Genomic DNA, 23,957 nt, shown 5'->3' on the forward strand with positions numbered 1-23,957 from the left:
TTGACCAGGGAATCTGGTTGCCTTTTTATGTATATTTACAACATACACTTACCACGAAACTAATTTTCTTTTTTAAAAAAAATATTTAATTAATTTATTTATTTATTTATTTTATTATTTTTGGGGGGGCTGCGTTGGGTCTTCATTGCTGTGCATGGGCTTTCTCTAGTTGCTGCGAGTGGGGGTTACTCTTCGTTGCGGTGTGCAGGCTTCTTATTGGGGTGGCTTCTCTTATTGTGGAGCACGGGCTCTAGGCGTGTGGGCTCAGTAGTTGTGGCACACGGGCTTAGTTGCTCCGCGGCATGCGGGATCTTCCCGGACCAGGGCTCGAACCCGTGTCCCCTGCATGGGCAGGAGGATTCTTAACCACTGTGCCATCAGGGAAGTCCCGAAACTAATTTTCTAAATACTTTTGACTTGGAATTTTCTTTTTGCACCTTCTTGGGCACTTCATACCTTAATAAACTTGGAGCCTCTGAAATTGACCAGAATCTCTCTTACATCCACCCAGGATGCCCCAAATCATCCTGCATTTCTACTTCATGGGGGATGGGCAGAGAGTGGAACCAGACTCTGCCCACCTGCCTTCCTCTAGACATCTGCACTCTCTGGCCAGTACAAGCCCTCAGAAAGGTCCACTCCCTAGATAGACCTGTCAACATTCTCACGACCCATCAGCGTACTGAAACTTGGTCACTGGGATAGTAGCAGGTGGGGCATTTGCATTTTTGGGATCTCTAGACTTGGAACTCTGGAAATCTGCCCCCTATAATATCACAGATAAGGCATTCCACCTAGTAGTGCTTAGGCATTGTCCATTTCCATTGCCCATTTCGCAGCAGAGGAAACTAACACTCTCAAGGGAACTTTGGATAAGATTCCTCAGCCAGGAAGCGGCAGAGTTGAAATTCAAGACGGGCTGAGTGCCCAGCTGATAGTTTCGCTGCTGGCTATCCTTGGCCTCAGCTCCTCCACTTTAACGTCCCTGGGGCTAGAGGGTTGAAGGCACATTCCCAAGGAAGAAACAAAGATCAGTAACACCGCCCTCTAGTGGTGAGGGGTAAAGATTTCACTGAAAAAAATAAGGATGCTTGGTCAGCTGTCAGACTGTCCTTAGAGACAAACTTCTCCTGCCTAATATCACAGATGAAGCAACTAAGGTGCAGAGAACAGAAGGAACCCGGCCACTGTCACAAAGTTAGTCCGGGGCAGTTGGTTAGCTAGAAAATGTGTTTTTGTTTCTTACTTTGTGTCAGGTACTATGCGTGGTACTCAGGATACATTGGGAAGGGTCCCTGGATGTTATAGGCTGACTTGTGTCCTCCCAAAATTCATGTGATGAAATCCCAAACCCCAGTGCCTCAGAACTTAACAGTATTTATAGATAAGGGCTGTAAAGGGGTGATTAGGTTAAAATAAGGCTGGTGTCCTTATAAGAAGAAGAAGAGGCCCCAGAGTTACACAAGCACAGGGAAAAGGCCATGTGAGGATACAGTGAGAGGCAATTTGCAAGCCAAGAAGAGAGGCTGCAAAAGAAACCAAACCTGCCGGTACCTTGATCTTGGACTTCTAGGCTCCAGAACTGTGAGAAAATTAATTTCTGTTGTTTAAGCCACCCACTCTGTGATACTTTGTTATGGCAGCCCTACCAAACTCATACGAGGAGACAGACAACGAATGAGAGATTATGAATAATTAAAAGCCAGATATCAGGAGGCAATAGCACCAAGTGCTATGTAATAGGGGGACTGACTCTGGAACATCAGGGGAGGGTGCCCAGAGAAATACGAGTTACAGAGGCAAGGAAGTAGGTGGAAGAGGGTGCTCCACGTGGGGCACCAAAGCAAGGGAAAAGGCCCGGAGGCAGGAGAAAGCTTGTGTCTGAGGAGAATTGGAGGGTGGGGAGCAATTAGCAGAGTCCTTGAGGTGGCAGAGCCCCCACCAGCTCAAGGTTTATAGGCCAAGGTATGGATTTTGGTCTTTCCCCTGAGAGCCATGGGGGTGAGGGGCCACCTGGAAGTGGACATAGTGTAAACAAGTCCATAGTTGGCCTTGGGTGGGGAGGGGAAGAGAGGGGAGAGTTAGAAAGGTTAATGCAACGGGCCCTGGGGTGATTTTGTTAAGCCAGGTTTTATTAGGGTTGGGGTTTATCTGGACGGCAGTTTGAGCACATTTAAATGCATTGGGAAGAATCAGCAGAGAGGGAAGTGTGCAAGATGCAGGTGAGTAAGGGGTTAAGAGCCCTGAGATGCAGGAAGGGCCACCTGGCATTTGATCAATTACCTAGGGCCTACAGGTTTTTCAGAGACCCACAAAAACATCTTTGAACGTTAAAAGTTAAATGATTTTCCAAGAGTTTTTTAAAACTGCAGAATCAAAACTAATATGTTTAATTAAATGTCCGCACAACAGAGTATTACATCAACTTCCTTTATGATAATATTTAACTCTCATAAAGATGCCGTTGCATTTGAAAACAAATTGAGAGCTAGATTTTTCTCACCTTGAAAAATACTCCCAATGAGCAACTTAGTGCTCCCCCCGAAAAAAACAAAAAGCAAAAAAACATAGTCAATCACAAATTAGACAAGTTGGGACTTCCCTGGTGGCACAGTGGTTAAGAATCTGCCTGCCCATGCAGGGGACACGGGTTCAAGCCCTGGTCTGGGAAGATCCCACATGCCGCAGAGCAACTAAGCCCATGTGCCACAACTACTGAGCCCACACACCACAACTACTGAAGCCCGCGCACCGCAACAAGGAGTAGCCCCCGCTCGCCACAACTAGAGAAAGCCCGCGCACAGCAACAAAGACCCAATGCAGTCAAAAATAAATAAATAAAATAAATAAATTTATTTAAAGAATTAGACAAGTTATCTGTAGCTAAGTAATTTTTAAAGAAAAACTTTTTAATTATTTAAATGTTTTACAGCAATATGTTTAACATGGGACATGAGTACATTTGAATATGTTTGTTTGGTACAGTATGTGGTGGAATGTTGTAAGGAAGGACAGGCTAGGGCAGAGGAGATCTAAAAACCACCCTGGGGTGGGTCCAAAGCATGTGACATGTGAGGGGCTGGCCTCGGAAAGAAGGAAGTTTTCAGTGTGTTTGGTGGAGGAGATGGGCAAGGCCCCCTCTACTGGCTTTTTTGTTGTCGGTGAGGTAGGAGATGAGCTGTCTCTTCTGTCTGTGAGCAGAGAGGGGGAGGTGAGGTGAGGGGCAAAGAGAGAAGAATGTAAAGATTTGAAATTGCCATTTCAGAGAGTGGAGGAGGAGAAACTGACGGGAAAGTGTGGATGACCCAGTTGAGGCTGGTCACCATGAGTAACTGATTGTGCCAATGTGTCTAGTTGTGTGTCTTCAGGAGCATAGTTTAATGGTCTGGAAGCAGGAACACCCTGGATTTACCCAGGGCTGGGGTTCAATAGGGTGAGCAGGATAAAGGGTCAAAGGAGGTGAGGAAGTTAACATCACTTGAGTGCCTACATCATGTGCACAAGAATAGACACTCTTACATACACTGCCTCATCCATAAGGATCATTACATTGGTTACGATGCGTTTGGCTGCAGTCAAGAGAAAAACTCAACTAACAATGGCCTAAAGGTATTTGTTGTTTATTTAGGAGTCTGTAGGAAATTAGACCTCGGATTAGTTTGGAAGCTCCATAATATCCTCAGAGACCTGGGTTTTCCCTTCCCTTTTGTGCCTTCCCTCAGCAAGTTGGGTTTCATTTGCAGGCTTGGACCTCACGTTTGAACTGTGGTCGCTCCAGCTCACAAAGCAGAGCTTCCTCACATGACAGCACTCTCTGTGGGAAGGGAGAAAATTACTTCCTAGAAGGCTAGCAGTCTTCTACCTACAACCCCTGGGTCAGAACTGAGCCAGATGCTCACCCCTACACTAAAACTGATCAACAGGAACTGGAAGGCTCCAATCATCTTAGTTTTAAGTCATGACTCCTCCCAAGGCTGAGCACATACCAAATAAATAAAGTTGGGATTCTGTTAGCAAGAAAAACAGAGGGATGGCTCTGTTGGATATTCCACCAACAGTGTCTGCACAATCATTATCCTCATTTTACAGTTGAAGAAACAGGTTCAAAGAGGTTATGTGGCATGATGAAGGTCACAGTGGGTCTGGAAATTGAGCTCAGATCCTTCTGATACCATTATGCTGTGCCCTGTTCAGGTCTTGCTGACTCTAAGACCAGTTTTCTTTGCATGTAACAATGGTTCCCAACTAGGGGTCCCTATAGCCCCTACAGAGAGTTGGGGAGAGGAGGGAACTTCCTGGGTATTTATTTCCAGTGTAAAAAAATTAATAAACAGAAACCTTAATTAAATAGTCAGGAGACCAGAAGCAGGGAGCTCTCACACTCTGTGATGATGATAACAGAGCCCAAAAGGAATAAGAAAGATTCCTCTTGGGCTTCCCTGGTGGCGCAGTGGTTGAGAGTCTGCCTGCCGATGCAGGGGACACGGGTTTGTGCCCCGGTCCGGGAAGATCCCACATGCCGCGGAGCGGCTGGGCCCGTGAGCCATGGCCGCTGAGCCTGCGCGTCCAGAGCCTGTGCTCCACGACGGGAGAGGCCACAACAGTGAGAGGCCCGCATACTGCAAAAAAAAAAAAAAGAAAAAAGAAAGATTCCTCTTCCTTCCTGACAAGGACTCATCCAGTGAAAAGCCATGGACTCTTTGTTTACTGTAGCCCTCCCAGCTTCCTTTTCCCCTTTATAAAAGAGTTCTCCTTCCCTTGCCATGCAAGGACTTGCACATGGCTTCCCACAATTGCAGGCCCCAAATTGCAATTCTCTGCTCATCTTGAATAAACCCAACTCGGCTGGAGAAATATCTGGCAGTCTTTTTATTTTAGGTCAACATTTTGGTGGCCCATATGGGGGCCAGAGATGATCCCCGCTGGTTCGAGGACTGGTGAGCAAACAGATGCAGTACCCATAATTGAGCCCACTGTCACTCACTGCTTTTCTCACCAACCCTGGTCTTTCTCCTGGATCAAGCTCACACTCTCTTTGCCTTTGAAGCTCTCCAGGCTTTTGGGGGGATCTACTTAAAGCTTTTGTCTTTCTGGTTAAGGTCTTGTTCTGTATGCGAGTACTTTTTTTGCACTTTGGTCTGATTTTTGAGATCAGAATGTTTCAATTGAAGCTGGCTGAGAAGCTGTGGGCCCATTCCTATGGGAACAAGAACTGCTTCACTGAAACTGTGCCAGTTCAGCTGTCAGCCCATTCCTTAGGAATAGGGGCTATTCTCTAGAAACTGACTGAGAAAGTCTTTGGCCTGGCTTCTCTGGGACCAACCTGTTTCCTTAGAATTGGATGGTATCAGCTTTCAAGTTGTTTGAGCTGTTTGAAAATTGTTCTTTTACTCTAGAGAAAAACCTGTAAGAAATAGGGTATCAGTTACCTAAATAGTTTGAGGGTGTCCTCCCTATAGTGACTCTGAATGATTTTATGTTTAAAAACTGCATCATTCTTCATGCACATTTCAACAAATGGACCAACCCAACCAAAGGCAATTTAGAATATCAATGGCCATTTGGAGGAACTTTTGAAATCCACAAACTTAATTTCATTAAAACCAAATTGGAGGGCTTCCCTGGTGGTGCAGTGGTTGAGAGTCCGCCTGCTGATGCAGGGGACACGGGTTCGTGCCCCGGTCCAGGAAGATCCCACATGCTGCGGAGCGGCTGGGCCCGTGAGTCATGGCCGCTGAGCCTGCGCATCCGGAGCCTGTGCTCCGCAACGGGAGAGGCCACAACAGTGAGAGGCACGCATACCACAAAAAAAAAAAAAAAAACAAATTGGACTAAAATGGCTCAAAAAATTTCCAGAACTGAGTTGTATGCCTATTTCAATTGGTACTTTGAGGATTCCCAATGTTATCAGAAGTCTAAAATTGCCTCTCTGAAAAATAAGATTTTAAGATTAAGTATGGCAAATGAAGAAAAACAAAATGGCTCCCAAAGCCTTGGACTCTTCTTCCTTGGCTTCTTTGTCTCCCATTCTGCCTCTGACACCATCTTATCTCTCTCTCCCTTGGTTCTTCATGTTCAGGCCCTGCTCCCAGCGCCATCTTCCTCCTTCCCTTCTATACCACCTACACCTCCTCTATACTCTCAAGTCCCCCATGCTAAATCTCTCACCAAACTTGTCCTTTTTTCTGAAACTCTCCCTACCCCCTTTTCCTCTGAACCTTTAAAATTAAAGGTTCAGAGGAAAATCTGTCCCTTTAAAATTAAGCCTCCTGAGGACCCAGAGAAAAACCCTTAATTTCTTATATTCCCTGGATTAAAATTAAACTGCGAGCCATAGTTAAAAGATTTTCCCAGAGTAACTGAAGGTCCTCCCGGATTTGCTGAGGAATTTAAAAGTATAGTCATTCAAACTTATGAACCTGGTTTCTCCAACTTATATCAGCTAGTTAATATGCTTGTCAGTGGCCCAGCCTTAGATAAAAACCCCTAATTGGGAAAATCATGAAAGGGCTCTAGAATTACAACTGGGAGAGCAGCCCACTAATTGATTATATGATCAGCCTTGTTCAATTGCTAGGTGACTTCACTGAGCAATTTCTAGGGCTTTTCCAAAGCCTATTGATTGAGACAAAATTCAAGCTTGCCCACAAAAATCTGATGAACCTGTTCATGACTATTACAGTCAACTTCAGATTATTTTTTAAGAAAATTCTCATCTTCCTTCAGATGTTGATTCCCCATGGGTAACTTTTAACTCTGTTTATTAGTGGGCTGAACCAGGACCTTTCCCTTCTAATATAAAGGACCAGGATGAAGTGGGAAATTATGTCCACTCTAGATTTAGGTAATCGGGCAAACCAGCTCTCACACTGTAGGTGAGTCACCACCAAAATTCTTAATCTTCAACTCCAAAAATGAAGTCCCCTCAATAAAATCAACACCCTCCCAGTTTCTGCTATTACTGCAAAGAGCCAGGACATGGAAAAGAGGTTGTTACAGACTCAAGCACTTCAGGCACCATTATCCCTCTAACCAGCCTTTCCAACTTCTTCCCAATTCTCACTGACAGGGCTCCAAGGAACTACAGGGCCGCTTCCCAATCCTCCCTCTTAATCAGCTTGGAGAAACACTCCTCCAGATATGGGATGGGTCTCTTCTCATCCTAACTGACACTACAGCCACACTCTCAGTGCTCAACCCCACTACTATAAAGCAGCCCCTGCCTCGGAGTACTAATACAGTTCAAACAGTGGGGATCTCTAATGAACCTCAAGCGCTTCCTGTCCCTGAACCTATTCTTTTTTATCTAGACCCTTTGAAAGATATACATGCCTTTCTCCTCAGTTCCTCCACCTCATCCATTTATTAGGCCAAGACTTCTTACAGAAGTATCACACCAGGGACTTCCCTGGTGGTCCAGTGGTTAGGACTCCGTGCTTCCACTGCAGGGGGAATGGGTTCTAACCCTGGTCTGGGTCCTGAATGCTGTGTGGTGTGGCCAAGAAATAAAAAAGTATCATGCCAGAATTTCTTTCTCCCCAAAAAAGGAAATAATTCTAGGATTTGACAGTAGTCATCAAAGTCACCCACCAGGTGAATTAAATGATCCTTTGACATCTTTTATTTGTTCCATTTCTGACAGTATTAGAGCTTATTCTAGAAACACAGATCATTTGTGCCTATTGAATCAGCTACCATCCCCCTTCTGGGCAAAATCTCCAACTGATGTTGGCAAAATTCATAGCGTACCTCCCATCAAGATTCATACAGACCCCTCAAAACCTCTCCCCAGAATTAGTTAACACCCTATAAGAAGTTCTTCAGGGCATAAGGCCCATAACAGTTACAAGGCTCAAGGCCTCATTATCCACTGTAGTAGCCCTGTAACACTCCCATTTTACCAGTGAGAAAACCTAAGGGTCAAGGGTGGAGGTTTGTGCAGCACCTCAGAGCAACAAACAACACTGTTATCCCTCCACACCCTGTTGTTCCCAATCCTTGTATGTTGCTAACACCCATTCCCACCAGATGTAAATTTTTTACTGTAATTGATTTATGCAGTGCATTCTTTAGTATTCTAGTTGATGAAGCTACCTACCTACCTTTTTGCCTTCACTTGGGAAGAAAAACAATTCACCTGGACAGTAATGTCTCAAGGTTCTACTTGAGACATTACTTCTTATTTCTTGCAAATCCCAGAAGCTGATCTGGATGATATAAAGTCCCCTAGAGGTTCTACTTTGTTGCAATATGTAGATGATTTACTTCTTTTCTCTCTTTCTCAAGGTTTCTCACAGAAAGACAGCATCCACTTGCTAAAGCTTTTAGCCTCAAAGGGACCGAAGTTCACCAAAGAAAAATTGCAGTTTGCCCGAACCCAGGTTTGATATTTAGGATATCTGGTATCAGAACAAGGGCTACACTCAGATCCAGATAGACTTCATGGTGTCCTAAGTTTCCTAAAACCCAAAACTAAGTGCCCACTGGGAGGTTTTCTTGGGCTAGTTGGTTACTGCCAAAATTGGATTTCAAATTTCTTATGGCCAAACCTCTGTAACATTTTACTAAACAATAACAACCTGGACCCAATTTTATGAGAACCAGACAACATAGTTTCCAAGGCCTTAAAGGAGAGTTTGATGAACCCACTTGCTCTTGGACATTGCAATTATCAGATTCCCTTTCTCCTTTTTGTTTATGAAAAGGAAAAGAATGCCCTGGGGATATTCACCCAAAAACATGGGACCACCATTGATGCTTAGGGTATTATAGCCAGCAACTGGACCCTGTGGCATGGGGACACCTTCCTTGCCTTAGAGCCATTACGGCCACTGCTCTTTTGGTTAAGAGCACCAAGAAAATTATTGTGGGATCCCCTTTAACCATCTTTGTACCTCATGCAGTAGAGGCCTTCCTGAGTTCTCATCACACTCAACATTTCTCAGTCAGCTGCCTCACCTCCTATGAAGGCCTTTTGTTAACTGCTCCTCACATAACTCATTATGCTCTAATAACTTTTAACCCTGCTACTCTTCTCTCCTCCAACACATATGAGAGACTTCAGAGCCAAACTCAGTTTTGCTTCTTTTTCAGATGAAAAGTATGATAAAATGAGTGGACCTAGGTTCCAGCAACTGTAAAGGGGGATCTAGGATATTTAAAGCATGGTTTTGCAATCACACAGACCTGGTACAAACCCCAGTTGCATCATTTATTGACTGTGGTCTTGGGGAAGTCACTTCCTCTCTCCAGGCTTCAGTTTTCTCTTTTAGGAGGTGGAGATAAGCTGACAAGTTGACAGATAGCACAAGCCAGCCCCAGGTCAGGGGGATACCCAGGAGTCACAGGGATGTTGGCAGATCAGAGAAACTAGCCCTGTGGCTACCAGAAGAGGGCCGGGCTGGGGTGTGGACAATGGCAGCCCAGAGCAGAATAGGACACAGCCCCATCAGAGTTTTCTGATAGACACACACTTTCTTCTTCCCCACCTTGCCCGGGGGCAGACCTTGGCCAGCCCTATAGCTGTCACCATACTATTACTGCAGGCTGAGAAGGCACTGGCTGGGTGGGGTGGCTTACAGCCTCTGGGTGGGGAGGGAAGTCAAAAACAAGTACAAGGCAGTGAACTGGCCTGTATCTTAGCTTCTCTTCCACCAATCCTCTCCGCCCTCCTGATACCTTAGGCACTAGGTTATGGCAACCATGGGTGGCAGCTTCTAGTAAGAGTCCTACTTGGATAGAGAGAGGTACAGGGAGGTACTACAGGGATGCAGATGTCTGCTCAGGACAGTATAAACCAGGAGGTATAGACTGTACACGAGTCTCCTTCTCAACTCACCAGGAAAAGTTCAAGCTACACTTGGGCTTCGCCCCCTCCCCCAGGCACTCAGTCCTGGCCCCAAAGAAATAGGAGCTCACAGGGGCAGATAAGAGACAGCTGAGGGACACACACCCATCAAGAGAAAGACAACATACAGGGCAACCTTATCCAGACACAGCAGAGTTCATGGACTAGGCAGGACAGGAAATGAAATACCCATTTTAAGTATTATTCTAAAAAGGAAAAGAGAGGATTGGGGAAATATGAAGGAGGAACAAGAAGTCATACAGAAGAACCAACTATAGAGTCAGACATGAAAAATGTCATAGATGAAATAAAGACCTCAAAGTCTGGGGTGAATAGCAGAGTGGATATAGCCAAAGAAATACCAAATAAGCAAGTATTGATATTAAGATCAGGTTGAGAAAATCTCCTAAAAAGCATGAAAAAGGTATAGATATTTTACATGGTACCCCAGTACGTACACACACACACACACACACACACACACACCCTTAAAACAAAAGTTTCATGAGAGGGTGTTATTGTCCACTGTATTCCATATATATATATATATATATATATAAAAAACATATATATGATATAAATTGATTTCACAATTCACTAATGGTCTTAAACTACAGTTTGAAACACAGGACTGGAGTCATACTCTTAGGCTCTCTTGCTAAGCATTACTTCTCTCCAGAGGAATGATTTCTTTGAATGGGGAGTTTGGGAGAAGACAGTAGGTATGCTCACCCCAGCTGCTTCTGGGCTCTTCTGCCCTGCCCATCTGTAGAGATGGTGGATCAGGATGCGCTCTGACTGCTCGGGAGGGGCCTGGCCCTGTAAGGTTTCTAGACAGTTTCTGTTCTCACTTCAGTGCCTACCTCTTTCTGACTATTTGGTGCCTCTGCCATACTGGCTGTTAATATTCTTAGTATAAAACTCCTGCCCTTGCATGATGAGTTGAGTCACTGATCTGGTGGGTAGTCCATCTGTTTCAGGAGAAAGTATCAGCAAGTCTATTTCGGCCCCATGTCTAAGCCACTTTCTCCAATTCAGCATTTATTGACAACAAAGATGACATTTTTCTCTCCATTTGAACATCTTCTTTGTCTTCTCCATTAGTTCTAAACTTGGGGAGCAGAAGCATTCTTTATAAACCTGCTGTTATGGACCAAATGGTGGTATCCCCCCAAAATACATTATGTTGATGCCCTAATCCCCAGTGTAATAGTAATGATAGTATTTGGAGGTGGTGCTCTTGGGAGGTAATTAAATTTAAATGAGGTCAAGAGGGTGGGGCCCCACTATGGGATGAGCGTCCACATAAGAGGAAGAGAGAGCAGAGCTCACTCTCTCTGCCACATGAGTACACAGTGAGAAGGTGGCTGCCTGCAAGTCAAGAGGGCACTAGCTGGGAACTGAATCTGCTGATACTTTGATCTTGGACTTCCTAGCCTCCAGAACTGTGAGAACTAAATTCTTATTGTTTTTCACCCAGTCTGTGGTATTTTGTTACGACAGCCCAAGAAGATTAAAACATCTGCTAAGATATAACAGTGTTGGGGCTTCCCTGGTGGTGCAGTGGTTAAGAATCCGCCTGCCAATGCAGGGGATATGGGTTCGAGCCCTGGTCCGAGAAGATCCCACATGCCGCGGAGCAACTAAGCCCGTGCACCACAACTACTGAGCCTGCGCGCCGAGAGCCTGTGCTATGCAGCAAGAGAAGCCACTGTAACGAGAAGCCCGCGCACTGCAAAGAAGAGTAGCCCCCACTCGCCGCAACTAGAGAAAGCCCATGCACAGCAACAAAGACCCAATGCAGCCAAAAATAAAATTAAAAAAAAAAAAAAAAAAAAGACTTCTCTGCTGGCGCAGTGGTTGAGAGTCTGCCTGGCGATGCAGGGGACACGGGTTCGCGCCCCGATCCGGGAAGATCCCACATGCCGCGGAGCGGCTGGGCCCGTGAGCCATGGCGGCTGAGCCTGCGCGTCCGGAGGCTGTGCTCCGCAACGGGAGAGGCCACAACAGTGAGAGGTCCGCGTACTGAAAAAAAAAAAAAAAAAGATTTAACGGTGTTAAATGGTGCCAGGAGGTCAAGCAAGATAAGAACTAAGATGCCACCAAGGGATTTACCAACAAGGGGTTTGTTAGAGACCCTGGTGAGAACAGCTTCTCTGGGTGGGTGGGTCAAAGAATAGGCAATGCAGGGCTAAAATGGAAAGGAGAGGTAGCAACCAGAGGCAGAGGAAACAGGAGAGATCTGAGCATACCGGGGGATGACTAGAAAAAAGCCCAGAGTCCTCCCTGTTGTATAAGATGGCTTGAGGTGGTTTACAGTAAAAATATACCCATTCTCTTCACAGGGTCCTCCTCTTAAGTACCCAGGCCCGTTTCTCCTGCTTTTCCTCCTTCTGTTACATCTGGAAACTTTGGCAGTCACTGGGGTCACGGAGGACAAAGTGGTCAGGTCTAAACAGACTCCTGGACCTGCCTGCTTCATCAGGATGCCAAGAGACCACAAGAGAGCAGAACCCCTGGGAACCAGGCAGCAGCCAAGGCAGGGTAGAGCGTACAAAGTCATGGACCTGGGTTCCAGTCCTGTTTCTGCACTCCATAACCTGCCATCCCATAGAATTCCTTTCCGAGATCTTGAGGGATGCAGGAAACAGATCGCCTGGGTTTGAATGCAGGCTTCACCAAAGCACTACGGTGTGGCTTGGGCCTCGGTTTTCCCTTCTAAGAGGCACTGTTTTAAGGGGTAACCTAGAACAGCTGTGAGCTAACCCCTTGGCACACAGCAAGTGCTCGGTAGATGCCAGTATCACCGCCTCTTGTCCTGCCCAGGCACAGCCTCTCGCTCCACATCGCACCTTGCAGAGTGGGCAGAAGGTCCCCGCGCTCCGGCCAGCGCCCCCACTCCAGCCGCCAGGGCGCGGGCGGCCTGTCGCGACAGCGGCGGTGCATTGTGGGGCTTGTAGTGCGGGTCTCGGTTGGGTGGGTGGGCGCGGCCGAGGCAGTTCGCAGCGGGGCCATCTTCGGCAGGCCGGCTGGTTCGGCCTGTGCAGCCGGTACCCGCGCCCCTCGCCCGGCCCGATGGCGCCGCGGCCGCTAAGCCCGTTGGTGCTGGCGCTGGGTGGCGCGGCGGCCGTGCTTGGTTCGGTGATCTTCATCCTCTGGAAGACCTACTTCGGCCGCGGACGGGAGCGGCGCTGGGACGGAGGCGAAGCCTGGTGGGGCACGGAGCCTGCCCGCCTTCCGGAGTGGGACGAATGGGACGTGAGTACCTGTAGGGGATCTGCGCCTCCGCGTGCTCAGCAGAGGGGTGTGACCGCCGCCTTGCGGGGCGGGAGCTTGACGCCGCAGGCCTCGCGCGGGTGGACGCGCGTCGGGCGGCCGGGAGTCCCGGAACCGAGGAACGGGTGGGCGTTTGGGGGAGTGTGCTATGCTGCGCCGCCGTAGGCCTAGGGCTTCCTCTGGGCAGCCGTAGCCTGGCGGGCCCGCGCCGGGCCCAGCCCGCGCCCGCCCGGCACCTGCGCAGTGCGCGCGGGCCGGGGGATGCCGGGAGAGGTCCTCCGCCCCCTCACCCGGCCCGCGCGGTTCATTTGCGCCTTACCCAGACTCGGTTGTTCGTTTCGCTGTGGAATGTGGGGATTGTCAGTCTGAGGAGGCTGACGCTCCGCGAGGGGTAGGAATTTGCCCGAGGTCACTCAGGAAAAACCTGAAGAACGGGTCTTGAGACTGAGGACTCCATAGGCCCCGCTAGTCCCTTTGCAGCAGAGCGGGTCTGGCTGCCCCTTTAACGGTGGCAGGGCGGGGATGGGCGCTTTGGGCCTTCGGTCTTCTATGGGGAAGGGTCAGGCGGGAGGGTGCCAACCGCAGCCTGACCCGTACCCCACAGCCCGAGGACGAGGCGGACGAGGAGCCGGCGTTGGAGGAGTTGGAGCAGCGCGAGGTGCTGGTGCTGGGGCTGGATGGCTCTGGGAAGAGCACGTTCCTGCGCGTGCTGGCCGGGAAGCCACCGCTGGAAGGCCACATCCCCACCTGGGGCTTCAACTCTGTGCGGCTGCCCACCAAGAACTTCGAGGTGGACCTGCTGGAGAGTGAGCAGACCCTCCCCCCGTGTCTCCCGCTGTCTCCCCATCATCTCAGCTGGACCCAAGCTGTGGCTTTTTATCTAATCAGGACACGCCCCTGTAGAAAGTCCTTCCCACGCCTCCCTGCGACACAGGATATAGTCCAAGCTCTGTACTCTGGCTTGGTCGACCCCTGTCCCTCACCCTTACTGCAGCCCACATGCCTAACACTGAGATACTAACAGCTAAAGTTTCCAGTATGCCAAGCCCTTGACAGACATCACTTTATAAATCCTCCCAACAACTCCATAAAACCGGAAACAGTTACCACCTTCATTATATGTGAGGAAAGGAGGCCCAGAAAAATAATTTTTTTTTTATTTATCGAGGCCCAGTAAAATAATTTATCCAAGCGCACGCAGCTTGCCGGTCAGCTAATGCAGACTATCTGGCTCTGGACTCTCGATGTTAAGCACCATTCGCAGTGCTTGTTTCTGAAGGGTGCTTGCTGTTTTCTTTCTAATCTTCTGAAGGGTGCTTGCTGTTTTCTTTCTAATCTTCTGTGCTTTGCATGCACACTGTTCCCCCAGTCCGGAAAGCCCTTCTTCCCTTGTTAAACTGCTGTTCATCCTTCAAGATTTAAGTCAAACATGATATCCCTCTGAAGCCTTCTCTGACCCCTATAGGCTAGATTAAGAGCTCCTCCTGCTGCAGTGTTTGCCACATACCACCCTGTGTCCCTGACTAGGCATCTGGGGCACCGATAAATCCGATCCAGCTCTGGCCTCTAGGGCCCAGCCCCAATCAGGTACCTGGGAGAGCTTGTTGAGTGAGTGATCAGAGAGGGTCTGAGCATCCTCCTGCCCTCAGTGTTAGGCCTCTTGGGATCCCAGGAGAGGATGGGAGAGAGGGTATTGAGAGCGCAGCAGTACTTAACCACCTGTGTTCAGCCACAGACTCAGTGGGGATGGACGGGTAGCCTTCCTGCCAGCCAAAGGACTCAGACCATAAAGATTAGGTGGGTTTAGTTAGGTCCTAAAGTGGTGGGATCGGACTCTGAGGACCTGGCTTTTGGCCTGAATGGGTCCAGTTCCTCTGGTCTCAGGGCCTTGCCTGCTAGCCTGCCCTGGCTACATCTTTTCTCCCTGACTGTAGCAAACGCTGACATTCACCTGAGATTTAGTCCTTTCAACAAGCTTTCCCTGTCTCCATCTCTTGTGCCAGGGACACAGAAAATTCAAGTGGGGGTTCTGCACTTAAGGCCCACTCTGTCTGGCAGAGACAGTATCCCCCTCCCTTCACCTTGGAAGAAGGGGTTTGATGTTTTCATGTTACCCAGGGGTCTGCCCTGTTAACATCCCAGGCTCAGTAAGGTCACCCAACCTGGATTCAAACCCAGATCTCCCATTCAAGTCCTGGGGCTTTCCCCTCCCACAGCACACACTTCACTGTGGTCTCCTACAGTGCCTGGCCTGCAGCCCAGCTGAGAGTGAGCACTTTGTGCATTTTTGACGACTTTTGCCTTCCCCACACCTCCTATATCCATTTTATTAGCTAGTTCTGTCAGCTTTATCCTCCAGTCGAGTCTGCATCTGTTCACTTCTCCCCACCTCCATCTCTGCCTAATTGGTCCAAGCCGTGGTCACCTGTCAGGACTACAACAGTCTCCTTGCTGGTCTTCCTGCTTCCACTTCTGTCCTCAATGTTGGCCGTAGGTATCTTTCAGAAACCCGTATCAGATCATGTCATTCTTGCTTAAAATGCTTAAGGGGCTCCCCACAGACTCACTGTGGCTTTACAGGCCCTGTGTGGTCCATCCCTGGGCAGCCTTGCTGGTCATGGCTTCCTCCTCTCCCCTTCTGGCGGCGCCTCAGCCTTCTGTTTCTCGAACACATGGATCTTGCTCTGCTTCTCTCTGCCTCATCTCATGACTAGCTCCTTCTCGTCATCCCAGACTCAGCTCACATGCTGCCTCCTTAGACCACCTTCCCAGACCAACCAGTCCAAAGCCACCAGCACATACAACCACCTCACCCCACCCCTTTCACTTTTTCTGTTTTACTTCCTTCCTTTGTGGAATGTGTTTATGTGTTACTGCTGTGTTGTTTCTGGTTACGGAGGGAGCTCCTTGAGAGCAGGGCCCCTGCCTGCCTTGCTCACCTCTGTATCTCCAGCACCCAGATCAGTGCTTGGCACCTAGTAAGCACTCAGTATATACTTGTTGAGTGCCTGCTATGTGCCAGGCATTGTGCTGAGGGCTTTGGGGGGATCCAGAGATAAATAGCTCTAACTCTCAAAGAGCTTAGAGCCCACAAGTGTCAGAAGTATAACCAGAAACACTAGGATGCAGGATGACCAGTGGGGACTTTGCAGAGGGACAGAGGGGAACAGGAATAACCCAGGTTGGGGGTGCTACTTGGGCAGCCACTTGGTGACACTATTGAGTATGGTGTTTCCAAGGAAAGAAAATGGGGCGACTAGACTGAACAAGAGAAGCCGAATGGAGAATGGCTGTGCACAGGCAGGGCAGGGAGCCCTGGCTGCTGACCACAGCTGCCACTGACCCAGGAGGAAGCTAGGATTTGGGAGGAGGCAAGGCAGCCCAGGAGAAAGAACCAGAGTACTATTTATTGAGCATATAGTATACACCAGTCCTCTGAAAGGTGCATTGCATGTGGTACCTTTGGGTCTTGCTGCAACCTGTTAGGTAAGTTCAGTGAGGAGGAGACTGATGCTCGGAGGTAGCGACCTGCGCAGGGCGACCTAGCTGTCAGAGCTGGAGCTAAACCCAGGTCTGATTGGCTCTGGAACCTGTGAACTTACCCTTGCTCCTGGCCAGTGGAGCCTTGGAAGGCAGGAAGTGGGGTGGGGTCAGGCTATATGTAGAGAGCCAGGGCCCAGGGAGGCTCTGAGCTGGCCCCTGGCCTCTCCTCAGTCGGTGGCAGCCAGAATCTGCGTTTCTACTGGAAGGAGTTTGTGAATGAAGTAGACGTGCTGGTGTTCATGGTGGACTCGGCTGACCGGCTGCGGTTGCCCTGGGCCCGACAGGAGCTGCACAAGCTACTGGACAAGGACCCTGACCTGCCTGTCGTCATCGTGGCCAACAAGCAGGTGAGGGCCATGGGAGGCTGGCTCAGGCCAGGCGGGCTTGATCCACAGATGCCTGGGCAGGGACAGGGAGCACTGGAGAGGTATTCGGGCCCAGGCCCATGACCTGCAACGCTTAGCTGAGAAACTGTCCCCCACCTCTGCTACCTGTACTCTTTTCTCATTCCTAATCCTCATCCTCTCTCTGCCTTCCTCTTTGCCTGTCATTTGTCATCCTAGAGAAATGAGAAAAATTATTATTAAGTGTCCACTATTTCCCAGGTGTGGTTTCAAATAACATTTCATATTATGCTTCTGTTCACCCTACAAGATATGGGATACTCTTTCCATTTTACAGATGGGGAATCTGAAGCTCAGAGAAATTTTGTACACCTTGAAAATAGTAAAATTGGAATGTCTTAACTCCAAAACCTGCACCTTTTCCACTCTTCTATGTCCATATGATTTCTGACTCTAGATCAGAGAGCTATAGCTAGGAAGTGATAAGAAGTTGAACAGATTAAATAATAAGAACTAACATTTATTGTGTGCTTACAGCATGCTAAGCACCTGGTAATCGTGACCTCACTTCAGTCTTACAAAAACCTCACTATAGGCCTTGCTGTTAGCCCAAAGTTACAGCTGGTATGTGGCAAAGCCAGGAGTTGAGCTTAGATCTTCCTCAAAGTTCCTGCTCTTCACTCTACCTCTCCTGGCCCAGCAACTCTCGGCATCACACACTTAAGATGCCATTCTCTGCCACAGTATAGAGTCCTGTCATATTTCATGTGGCCTGTGCCCATGGTCCTGATAGCTGTGGGGCATGTTTCCAGCCTGGCTTGGAGAGAGGCTGTCCATCTTTGACCTCAGGTTCCCTCTGCCTATCAGGAAATACTTGACCATCATTTATAAATAGGGTAACCATATGTCCTGGTCTGCCTGGGACAGCCCCCATTTATGCCTGTTGCTCTGGTATAACTATTAATAATACCTACTTTGAGTCTCTGAAGTACCCCAGTTTGACATGGGGAGGGGGAAGGGTAAGCTGGGACAAAGTGAGAGAGTAGCAGTGACATATATACACTACCAAATGTAAAATAGCTAGCTAGTGGGAAGCAGCTGCATAGCACAGGGAGATCAGCTTGGTGCTCGGTGCTTTGTGACCGCCTAGAGGGGTCAAATGTAAAATAGCTAGTGGGAAGCAGCTGCATAGCACAGGGAGATCAGTTCAGTGCTTTGTGTCCACCTAGAGGGGTGGGATAGGGAGGGTGAGAGGGAGACGCAAGAGGGAGGGGATATGGGGATATATGTATATGTATAGCTGATTCACTTTGTTATAAAGCAGAAACTAACACAACATTGTAAAGCAATTAGACTCCAATAAAGACGTTAAAATAAATTAATTAAAATAAAAAGAAGTACCCCAGTTTGGACAGTGAATCACATCATCATCTTGTATATAAACTATAATTTATAGTGATTTTGAACCTGAGGTCCCAGCACTCTTATGAATTGCTCCAAGAAGAATCATTTTAATCTTGGGCTAGGCTTGAAATTAAAATGTACCATCACCTGCCATGTTGTGTAGTGGCTTCTTTTTCATGTCACTGGGTTTCTAGAAGTCTAGGGAAGGTAAGGCCCTTGTCTGGAAGTGACCCTACTGTAAGATCTCTCTCTCCACCATTAAGTTTAGGAAACTGAGCTAGGATTCCTATAAAGGTTATAAACTTGGTCATCAAGCCAACCTGAGTTTGAAACCTGGCTCTGCCACTTATCACTGTTTCATTGGCTAAATGACTTCACCTCCCTGAGCTTATTTCCTCAGCAGTTAAGTGTGGACTGTGAGAATTAAGTAAGATTAAGTGCCTATCACAATGCCTGACTTAGAGGAAGTGCTCTTTCTTAGCACAGTGGCTGTGGGTAAGAATGACGGGGGGGAAAGAGATTGATACCAAGAAAGTCAGAGATGAGGAAGAGAGTTTAGACCAAGTGGCCGTGAGAGAACTTAGGCCCCAGTGTTCCCCCAGGGAGCCGAAGAACAGTTTATTTCATAGATGACAAGGGTGGGTTGTTGGGAAACACTGTCAGTCCCGCCTGACATCTCTGTTTCATCCCAGGACCTGAGCGAGGCCATGAGTGTGGTGGAGCTGCAGCAGGAGCTGGGCCTTCAGGCTATCGATAACCAGCGGGAAGTCTTCCTCTTGGCAGCCAGCATTGCCCCTGCAGGAGCCGGCTTTGAAAATCCTGGCACCGTGCACATCTGGAGACTGCTCCTGGAGCTTCTCTCCTAGGCTGGTACCCACCTGTTCACCAGCCAGCCCTGGGACCCCAGTTCTGCTCCTCCTGCTTCTTCATCCCCAGCCGGGGCCTGGGGCACAGGCTATGTGGCAGCACTTCCCTTCTCCCCTCCTCGCCCTCTCAAGAGCAGGGCCTGGGCAAGGCCAGGAACCATATGGAAGCCTTGGTGAGCTAGCCATGAGGCTGAAGCAGGGAGATGGGTGAGGCTGAGGGTGGGAGAGAATGGTGTCTTGCCCATTCTGGGCTGGGAGTGAATCCCACTTTCACCAGGGAAGGCAGCCTCGTCCTCTGACCTGTACAGTGAGCTGCTCAGCAGGGTTAGTTCTCCCTGCCCTATAGGTCCCAGTGGTTGAGGACCATTGTAGGTGTCCGAAGTATGCCCAGTCTAGACCATTCCCTCCTGGTGACTTCACACCCCTCTAATGTGGGCAGGTTCTGGGCAGTACGCTGTGAGCTCAGACCCCCACTCCTGCATTATCCTCCAACCCCAGCTGGCTCATGGCCTTGTGCAATCCCTCCCTCTCTGGCTCCAGGGCCATCCTTTTTAAAGAGAAGTGATTTCTATGTTTTTTTTCTAACTTGGAGATGTATTTCCCAGCCATGAAGATAAGAAGCTCAAGGACGAACCTAGAGATCCTAGCAAGGAGCTTTCTGAAACCTCCCTGCTTCCCCGAGGTTGAGGCCTGGCCCATCAGCCTCTTGACTACAGAGTAAGTGGTATTCACCCGCTAATCAGAAAAACTGAAAGCTTCCCCCAGCCGCCCACCCCACCAAAATCTGGAGACAGAAGCTGCTGCTCTTACACTAACTGTGCCAATGCCCATGTTTACATAAGTCTGGGGAAGGAAGGAGCCTGCCTGTGTCCCTGGGAAGAAGACTGTCAGTGGAGTGGGACGTTGCCCTCCAAACTGCATTTATTTATTTATTTATTTATTTATTTATAAAAGGAACAGGTCAAAGTTTAGGCTCTGTTTCTAGGTGCTGTTATTAAAACCCCAGATGATTGTCATGGAAAATTTGGATCTTTGAGGAAAATAACTGGAATCATGAATGACAGTGTGGTAAGCTACATGTGTCAGTGGAGACAGAGCTCGCACTCCCCTGACCCTCTGTGGCTATAATTGATGTCATAATACTTCACAATGATCCACATGAACTTGAACTCCACCACTTGACCCAGTAGTCAAAGGGACACAAACTCCGTGTAGGTAACATGATTCTGGGAGAGGCAATTTCATCATAGTTACCCAAATAAAAAGAAATGAGAATCAGCAGACCAACCAACAGGGTAGCCTTAGGTACATCACTCAGCCTTTCTAGACCTGCTGATTGCCCAGCTAAGGCAAAGTTGGACGGAATTTCTGCTGTCCTCTCCAGTACACATTCCACTATTCTCCTGTTTCCAGTGATCAGCCAGTTTAAGGACTGTCTCTGGATTGACACTTCTCTTTAGTGCAGACAAAAGAAGGAGTCTTTTGTCTGTCAGGGGCCACTGAACTGTCATCTCCACAAATGGGCCTTTTTTTCAAGGAGATATCCAACTCAGTTTGCTTTTTAATTGAGAATAGAGATTATGTGCCTTTGTTTCATTTGACTGGTGCAAAAGGGGCAGGCCAGGAAGGTGGGCTGTAGATGTCTCAGAATAGAATCACTTTCTTTGAAATTCTGATTAACTTTCTGCTTTAAGAAGTGATTTGACTGATTTTATTTTAAATATTTCGGGAATGACTTGGGTTTTAGAGTAGACTTTGAAGCTCTGCTGACACTTTTCATTTCGCCATTAGAAGGTTGAGAGACTACTTCTCTGTTCTATGAACTCCACCTCGTCCTCTAGTACTTAAAAGTTACCTTTGGAGCCAGCATTGTTGAGGGGGGCACCCTTTTCTACTAATTAAGATCTGCCTTTGGTCTAATGAGTATCACTATGTAGTAAGGTTTTTAAAGTCCCCACTGTGGGGAGGTGAACTTGACTAGAGTTTAACTATATGTACTTTAGTAACTTTCAAAGACTACTCTCAGAACTGACAGGTCCCAGTGGCACACCAGAAGACACCACTGAGGAGCACTGAAGGTCCCTGGTACTTGCACAGCGTGTATAGACATTCTTTTGGCCTGTGGCTGTGCCTCACGTGTGGAGCTGCTGGCCTGGCTGGGTGGCATACAGTACTCATCTGCTCCAGTTCCTACCAGGACCAGATTGGGCAAAGTGGGGGAAAGGCCTTTCATAGGAACAGCTAACTGCCTGGCCTTGTGGTGCTCTTACCTAGTTGTTCCTGAATGTGACTTTGGTTCTGGAGCCCAGATGACTGCTTTAGGGAACCAGTCATTACCTGGAGCTGTTCATCTCAAAGTGAGGTTCCTGACTAGCCTGGGTGATGCTGTGTTCCCCCTACTGCCCTGACTCTACCTGAGCTTGGAAATAGGGAGTGAATGGCTGGGCAGCTCTCATATTCTAATGAAGACAATACAGTGCCCACTTCACATGGGAAGGAAGTTTCTGCACCTACTTGCTGGTTGAACCTGTGCCTGGATCACTTACCCTGGCTCTAGTGGCTTCTGTTCTTAAGAGTTATTTAAATGAAACCATGGCTTCTGACCTGCTGCTATCCCTCTGAAGAGACGCCAGCCTGGCCCAGAGCTTGGACATGTGGATGGTCTAGGCAAGAGGGATCCTGAGGCTGCTGGGACCATCACCTTGGAGTGGCTGCCTATTCTAAGAAGCCTCCTCTGGCACTTCTTGGCGCCCAGAACTGCCCGTTGCAAGCTTGCACTGACACATTGGTATCCAGCTGTAAAGACTGGGGAGGAGGTGAAGTTGGTCCATCCTGGCCTCCCGATCCTCCACAGAGAAATGCTAACGAAAAATCTCACAACTCTAGCCTGTCTGTCTGAATGAAACCCCAGGTTCTCCAAAATAATGTTTCCACTTGCCTTTGGGAAAGAAACATTTTGTTCTTATGCTAGTTTAGTATCAACTGCCAGCATCTCGAACCAGCTGCTAAAACTCGCCTGTGGTGTCCATCGTCGTCCTCATCCTGCCCCAGACCTCAGACCTGGGCAGTCTGAGCAGTCTGCCTCTCATCTTTGCTGTGTGCTCCCACATTCTCTAAGTCCTTTCTAGTAACTGAAAAGGGGCACCTCCAAGTTTTCCTGCTGCCTCCAGGAGGTGGGCCTATTAAGGGACAAGGGGAAGATTGCCATCAAAGATCTGAAGTAAAGGAGCCTTGCTGTCCCAGCCCATGCCCTGTGAACACAGACCCACGAACTGCATAAAACGGAGTGTTGGTGGCTGTTTAAGGTATACAATAAACGCAAAAAAGTTGGATATGGTTTCACATAAATCTGATTTTGAGGAACGTGTGCTTGGTGCTTATAGTTCCAGTGAGGGGCAGCTATGGAGGGTGGTCCCAGAACACTTTCTGTGACACAACGTGTCAATCAGCAAGTTCCAGTTCCCTGGCTCTTCAGTCCACGTGGGGTTGGGGGGGTTAAGGAACATCAGCTTTGGCCTAATTCAGTACTTTTGGGGAGGAACCCAAACCCTTTCTTGGGAGGAGTTCTAGCTGTCGGGGCCAGAGCTAGGCGTGGAAATGGGAGCGAGAACATCTTTTGAGTGCCTCCATGCCAGAGGTCAGAATGCAGGCGGCGCCATTCCACAAGCATTCCCCCAGTACCTGCCTTGGGCTGGGCTCTGGGATTCCCAGACAAGGTCCCTGCACTCAAGCCCAGTCTGGTAGAGAATGTCAGCCAGACTAAAAGGTAGTTATGACTGTGATAGGCACTGCTACAGGAAGTCTGGGGCATGGGAACTCCAGCCCGGGGGCAGAGGAAAGTGGTATGGAAGACTTCCTAAAGTTGGCACCTGAACTGGGTGAAGAAACAAGGTTAAGGGCCCAGCCTGGTCAAAGGCCTGAATTTGGAATGCTGTGAAGGGCAGAAGTTAGGAGGCCAAATCACGAAGGCCCCCAGGAGCTCTGCTGCAGACTCAAATCATAAAGGCTGTGCTTGAGGTGTTCACAATGGCCAGTCACTGCTGGAGTCTAGCAGGCCGGATCTGATGGGGGTGGTTTCTGTCTAGTTTCCAGCCTGCCTTAATGGTGTGGGACAGGTGGGCTGCCTTCAGGGTCCAAAGAGAAGGCCAGCAAGAGAAAGTCCAGGCTTAGTCATCGTGCAGACTTGACTTCAAACCCCACGTTAACGCCTCTCAAGCCTGTTTCTTTACCTGCAAGACGAGGATCCCACACAACCTTACAGGGTTTTATGTGAAATGTTCTATGTAAAAACACAAGCCCTTCTTTTCAAGAGCAGTGAGGAGAGACAAATTTTACGTGCTTTAAGGAGAAAGCTTAGGAACAGGTTTTCTGTATTATTAATAGCTGAGGATAACCGTATCAAGACAAGAAAATGCCCAGCACCCACCCCACACTTTGTCTGTGATCCTGCTACATACCAGCTGTGCCACTGAATTAGGCAGGCCTGGCCCCAGGGAATGGCCATGCAGTGTGTAGCCCAGTGCTTGGCACACAGCACAGTGGTATTCAGCAGTCCCCAGACGGTCTCAGAAAGCAAGTTTGGGGGCCTCAGACTCCCTTCAGGAAAGACAAGTAGCAAAGGCAGGTCACTTGAAGACAGACCAGGAAGCAGCTATACAGCTCCTTACCCTCTGGCCC

The 23,957-nt window shown here is 48.5% G+C and overlaps 1 protein-coding gene across 2 annotated transcripts; it reads left to right on the forward strand.

The window, feature by feature from the left end:
- The first annotated feature begins 12,200 nt into the window (after positions 1–12,200).
- On the forward strand, positions 12,201–22,716 carry ARL10 (ARF like GTPase 10). Of its 2 annotated transcripts, XR_013827460.1 has the most exons (5): positions 12,201–13,105; positions 13,728–13,929; positions 16,838–17,013; positions 19,107–19,453; positions 19,886–22,716. XR_013827460.1 is itself a non-coding variant. In XM_079915785.1 (4 exons), exons 1-4 carry the CDS (start codon positions 12,923–12,925, stop codon positions 19,278–19,280), a joined length of 735 nt encoding a protein of 244 aa, XP_079771911.1. In that variant the 5' UTR covers positions 12,201–12,922; the 3' UTR covers positions 19,281–22,716. The 2 variants fall into 2 exon arrangements, 1 of the variants encoding a protein (XP_079771911.1); XM_079915785.1 differs by having other exon boundaries at positions 19,107–22,716.
- The last annotated feature ends 1,241 nt before the right edge of the window (positions 22,717–23,957 follow it).

The sequence above is a fragment of the Stenella coeruleoalba genome (assembly GCF_951394435.1).
Source record: "Stenella coeruleoalba genome assembly, chromosome: 3".
NCBI classification, from domain to species: domain Eukaryota; kingdom Metazoa; phylum Chordata; class Mammalia; order Artiodactyla; family Delphinidae; genus Stenella; species Stenella coeruleoalba.